Consider the following 6000-nt stretch of genomic DNA (forward strand, 5'->3'; position numbering starts at 1 on the left):
CTCCAGTTTGTGGAATTCCTCAACAGGCTGCAAAGGACCCAAATGCCTGATCCCTGCCTACTTTTCTAGCCGCATTCTCTTCCATCTACTATCCATCTAGCCTTGTGTGTTAAAGACTGCGAATTGCAACCCAAAATTTGCTCTTCTCTTCCACAGTAGTTAAATCTTGATCTTTGTGCTTTCTTTTTTTTTTTTTTTTTTTAGCTGAATATATGGCCATAGAATAAAGATCTTTTATTCTACTTACATAGCTAAATATGGCAATTAAATTTGGGCCAATGGGATGTATGTGGTGCCCTTAATGAGAGGCATGACTCTTCCTCTTTTCACTTTCCCACTTATTGTAATGTAAAAAATGACAGCAGGAGGAGGCAGCTGGCTCACTAACTGGAAGGTGTCTATGCAGGCAGAGCACAGGAGATGGATGAAGCCCAGTCGCTGATAACTGAAACTGCCACACTGTCCCTGAACTGCCTCCTGGACTTTTACAGGTTTGGGGGTTTTTTTTGTATTGTTTTTGCTTAAAACACTGATACAAGGGGTTTTCTGCTCTCTGGAACAGTCTTGTCTAACCTAATACACCATTACAGACTTCCAAATTCTCCATTCTCTGGACTTCTGTGAATACAATTACCTCTGCCTGAAAATACTACTCCTGCTCCTTTCACTTTTCAAAACCGAGGTCAAACGTTACCTTTTTTAGGCAAGTTTTGCCTGACTTCCTAGCTGAGATTCAAAGACTTGTCAAACATAATCTTCACTGCATTTTTAATTACATAATTGTCTCTTCCATCATACCATACACCAGCAGCAAGTATTTACTTTGTCCACCATCATCCAAATGATTAGCACTCAGTAAATGATTAGCACCCAATAAATATTTGCTCAACTGAATGACACAGCTCTTGAGTGATTTTGTGGACTGTGCCCCAAGAGTTTCTTGGCCTTATATTATGGACTCTATAAAGCCCATCTATATAGCTTGATTCCTGTCAGACACTCTTTTTTTTTTTCCAGACACCCTTACAATGTAAATAGTTTCTCTCCATTTGCCTTTCAGGCAAATCTAAAAGTGCAGTTCCTTGCGCAGATGTGCATTATTCCTTCAACCACCATTCCATATTCTAAATTAATATACATAGGTAATGAATGTACATGCTAAATGAAAGTAGATTCCTGACATTTTTAAAATAGAAATGTTTCATTTACAAGACCAATATTTTAAGAGTTGGAATAACTTAAAGGATATTTAAAGGAAAATACTAAATGATACAAAATACATTTGCTAAATATTCTCATCATGCACACAAAAACATTCAAAAAAGATTTCAAAAGATTTTAGCTTTAGGGCTGGAGAGATGGCTCAGTGGTCTAAAGCACCTACTTAGAACAAGCTTAGCAAAGCACAGGGACCGCGGTTCAATCCCCCAGCACCACATGCCAGCCAGCCCTGCCCCCTGGTGGACTGAGCTGGTCTCTCTCTCTCTCTCTCTCTCTCTCTCTCTCTCTCTCTCTCTCTCAAATAAATAAATAAATAAAATTTAAAAAAAAAAGATTTTAGCTTTAAACAGAAGATTTTAATCATATGACAAGGTCTGTTGATTTATTGCTTTTTTTTTTGCTGTTATTGTTTGTTTTTGTTTTTTAAGATAGGGTCTTGTTATGTACTTCAGGCTAGCCTGGATCTGACTATGTAGTCCAGGCTGGCCTGAAACTTGTGGCAATCTGCCTGCTTCAGCTTCCAGAATGCTTGAGTTACAGGTGGGCAGTAACATGCATGGGTTTGGTTTACTGCTTTTTGTACTCATCCTTCACTGACTGGAGAGTCTATGAAGCTTATTCATTTTCACAAATTAAACACCCTTTTGGTCATAACATCGTGGAGCTGAAACAGAATTTGGAAAGGGGTAGTGGAACATTTTTAAAAATCAAGAGAACTGGGTGTCAGTTCCCGATTTGCCATTGAAATGATTGAGTGCCCTGGATCAGTCTTTTCCTAACTTTAAAATGAAGAAAATAAAATAAATAAATAAAATGAAGAAAAGAGTTCAATACAGATACGAGGAAAACCTGTGTTAAGTATAGTATTCACAGGAAACCAGGTATTTACCTACCAATCTTAGGCCTTATAAAGTTTTTTTAAAAATTGGATAGCTAGGGCCAGGGAGATGGCTCAGTAGAATAAGCGCTTCCCTGGCAAGTGCAAGGGCCTGAGTTCAATCCCTGGTAAAACTGGAAAGCTAGTTTTCTCCGAGATGAGACTAGACTGGTAGAATATAAGACTCCTCTCCTACATATCCTGATGCTCACACTGGATTCGGACGGTGCACTGCATTAATCTGTCTAGGCCAGTAAAACTGAGTGGCTTTCACCGCCACTCTCTTGATCCTTGAATGTCACTTCTATTAAACACTTTTAGAGTCTGATAAGAAAGCTCTGGAGAGTGACTGATCCAGCTTCAATTCCATGAACGTCTGAGCTATTTATTATACAGAAAGTCATTCCAGCTTCTTCAGCTCTTCAGACCAAGGGCAGCCTAAACTGGACTTTTCACACCTATAATAAAGGCTAGAGATAGGAAGCGCCCGGAGTGAACAGGTTAGGCACTTCCCTAAAGAGTCCCGGCAGCCTCACGCTTTTATTTTAAGAAGCCGCGGGCCCTACAAGTTCCTTAACCTGTTTTTTCCAAAACTGCCCACCTCTTAACGCCCTTGGGGGCGACCCCCCGGCCCGGCCCCCGCCCCCGCTGTCGCCAGTCGGCCCTGACCTCCTCGAACTGCTCGCCGGAACAGCCAGCTCCGCGAGCCTCCAGCAGCTCCCGGAACTGCTCCAGAGTGACGGACTCTTCGCCGCGGCCCAGCCGCTCTTCCAGCCAGCGGAGCAAGGCGCCGTGGTGCCTCGACACCAGCGACTCGCAAGGCGGTGCGGGCCGCAACGCAGCCGCTGCCTCTCGCAGCCTGGCGGGTTCCAGCAGTGCGGCGGCGGGCGGCAGCGCGGGGGCCGCAGGGCCCGAGCCGAGGGTCTTGCCCGAGTCCGGGGCCCAGTCCTGGTGTGGACTCCAGCCCTCGCCCCCAGCGGCTGCCGCTTCGTCTTCACTGCTGTTACTCGGAGCGTTCCCCATGGGTCCTCCGCCTTGGGTGCAGGGCTCTGCCGCCGCCGCCGCCGCCGCCTGCCAGCCTCGACCTGTCAACCTCCGACAGCACACAGCGGGCGGGGACAGGGAGGAGAAGACGGCGGCAGGAGCAGCTTCCGGTTTCCTGGTCGTCAAGTGAGGAATGCTGTCGCAATGGTACCGTCGAGCGTACTCTACCCGCTTACGACACCTAGAGGAGAGCAAACGCTGCACAGGGCAGAATCCTGATTTCCGAGAGAACGCCTGTCATAACGTTTACGTCATCTTGCACCCTGCTCTGCCGCCATTTTTGTTGAGGGCGAATAAACTGTAAGAGACTGTTTCATTGTTACTCCGCTTTCTCAGCAGTTCATGTTGGCAAACTATCCTGCAACTATATGCAAAAGAGTTAGAGCCTGGGGAGTGAGCTTTTCTCCAAACATTTTGAGGCGCATTGATGACGCCACGGTCGGCGCTTCCGCCATTTTAGCTATGGGCAGAAACGCGGCAACTTTAGAAGAGTATCGTGGGTGCGATTGTCGAAATGCAGAAGAGACCCTGCTGGCGTGGACTTTGGCTGAGCCTGGCCGTAGCGGCTGCCGCTGTGATAACAGCACGGCTGATGGGCTGGTGTGGTTCTTCCGCGGGCTTTCGCCTTTTCATACCCGAAGAGCTGTCCCGCTACCGCGGCGGCCCAGGCGACCCGGGCCTCTACTTGGCGTTGCTCGGCCGTGTCTACGACGTATCCTCAGGCCGGAGACACTACGAGCCTGGGGCCCACTATAGCAGCTTCGCAGGTATTAGCGAGCGCCTTCAGGTCTTTTCCTCCTGCGCGGGTCTGTGACCACCTGCGCGTCGTTCGTTCTTTCATTTATTCATGTTTCCTCAACCAAGACTTTTGCCCTCCTGCCCTGGCGGACCCGACTCGAAAGCACCATCCTCGCGGTCCCTGGCGGGGCGGGACCGTGGCCAGCTGTTTTCCGCTTGTACCCTACCTGTCCACCGCTGTGCATGGACCAGTGCTTGAGAAACATGCCTTGTGTCTAGTTCCCGTTACCTAGATTCGGCAGCCCAGGGAAGCTTTGGGCCGGACTTCCTGGAGGACCTTCAGGGCGCAGAAATGAGACCTTCTCCCTACTTCACGGTTCCCCAAATTTCAGCCACTGCTATGCGTCGCGGCCCAAAATACCCTTCCTGTCATCCCAGGTTTTCCCTAAAAAAAAACTGTTTGGTTTGTATTGCTCTGACTTCCAGTACTAATGCAGTCGAGTGCCTTATAAAAAGACTATTAAGGTTGGAGCATGAGAAAAGAGTCCAGTCAACTTTTTGAAAAAAGAACATTAACTGGACCCACACAGTTCACAGGGGATTAGGTTCTTAGAGTACCTGAAAATTATGTAAAACCTCCAATGGCAGATATGGTCAGGGTCTGGCTACCTAGTTCAGACTCATAGTGTTCTTCCTGTCACAGCTTCCCCAGCGCAGGTAGAGGAGATCAAACTGGGGTCCTTACACTTGCCAGGCAGGTGTTAGACCGCCGCTGAGCTATCTCCCCATCCCAAGGTCCAGTCATCTATACAGTCCTTTAGTAAGAAGCATGGTGCCTGTCGGCCAGCTACTCAGACCGCTGAGGTAGGAGGATGACTTGACACCAGGATTTCCCAGCTCGCCTGGGTAGCACAGGGAGACCCTATCTCAAAAACAAAACAAAATAAGGGCTGGCCAAATAGTTTAGCGGATTAAAGCCCTGCAAACAAGCCCAGGAGTTCCGGTCCCCAGGCCTGCCAGTACCGGCCCCTCCCCCAGGGCACATTGAGACAGCAATTGAAAGTGGGTATGGTGGCGAGTGCCTGTAATCCCAGCTCTTGGGAGACTGTAAACAGGTGGATCACTAGAGTCCGATCTAGTAGTGAGGCCCTGAACACCCTGTAGATCCTTTCCAGAAAAAAAAAAAACAAAAAAAAAACAAGAAAAAAGACTGGAGCATGCATATTAGACCTCAAGCCATTTTAATTTTTTTCTACTGTTCCCATTTTACACATGAGGGGATCAAAAAACATATCTGCCAAAAACTTTCACAGCTAAGCAAGGACAGGACCAGAAATCACCATTCTAGTTCTGGATGCTACCTTACCAGCTGAAAACATTGACCATCTACTAGTGCAAATAAAGTGTTTGGCTGTGCATCTGTGAGTATGTGTGTGTGCAGAAAGCCTAAGACCACTGACTAGGCTGATAATAAGCATTTTCCACTTACTTTCTCTTAGGGGAATTTTTGAAAAGTTGCCTCTTGCACTTAAATACAAGTCACCTCCTTCTCTCCAAGCTAAACTGTCCAGCAGGGCAGGGGACTAAAGCAGAGCTACAGTGAGTTAAAAACACAGCTGGGACTGGAACCAAGGTTGTTTTACACCCATCAGTTGAAGGCATTTTTTGATACACTGTCCTGCTACATGGTGGGGCAACTGCATGGATGTATGCACAAATGTGGGCATGATACCTTCCATTTATAGGATGGTATCAACAATATGCTGTCCCGTCTACTGAGCTCCTATGTGTTAGATATTCATTACACAACTGTTTATTGACCATAACCGAGTGTCCTACATTGTGCCAGATGCTGAGGAGTAAGAAATGTCCCAGATGTGTTCATTTATTCATTTGGTCATTTTATTTTTTAATTTCCTTGTGTGTGTGTTACTAAGGATTGAACGTAGGACCTTGTGAATGCTAAACAAGTGCTGTAACATTGAGATACATTGGACCCACACAGTTCACAGGGGATTAGGTTCTTAGAGTACCTGAAAATTATGTAAAACCTCCAATGGCATGGGGCTGGAGAGATGGCTCAGTGGTCTAAAGCACCTACTTAGAACAAGCTTAGCAAA

General features: G+C 46.8%; 2 protein-coding genes across 3 annotated transcripts in view; one reads left to right on the forward strand and one right to left on the reverse strand.

Annotated features, from left to right (window-relative positions):
- Positions 1–3224, reverse strand: part of Zzef1 (zinc finger ZZ-type and EF-hand domain containing 1) — a 164423-nt gene extending 161199 nt beyond the window's left edge. For both annotated transcript variants that reach the window (XM_023723333.1, XM_023723332.1), the window contains exon 1: positions 2768–3224. In XM_023723333.1, the coding sequence (XP_023579101.1) occupies positions 2768–3121 (354 nt within the window). In that variant the 5' untranslated portion in view covers positions 3122–3224. The remainder of the gene's footprint in view (positions 1–2767) is intronic.
- A 169-nt stretch (positions 3225–3393) lies between these two features.
- The window catches only part of LOC101588258 (neuferricin), a 39079-nt gene continuing 36472 nt past the window's right edge, over positions 3394–6000 (forward strand). The window contains exon 1 of the mRNA XM_023723410.1: positions 3394–3909. Within this exon, the coding sequence (XP_023579178.1) occupies positions 3657–3909 (253 nt within the window). The 5' untranslated portion in view covers positions 3394–3656. The remainder of the gene's footprint in view (positions 3910–6000) is intronic.

The sequence above is a fragment of the Octodon degus genome, unplaced genomic scaffold (genome assembly GCF_000260255.1).
Source record: "Octodon degus isolate 3935 unplaced genomic scaffold, OctDeg1.0 scaffold00098, whole genome shotgun sequence".
NCBI lineage: Eukaryota > Metazoa > Chordata > Mammalia > Rodentia > Octodontidae > Octodon > Octodon degus.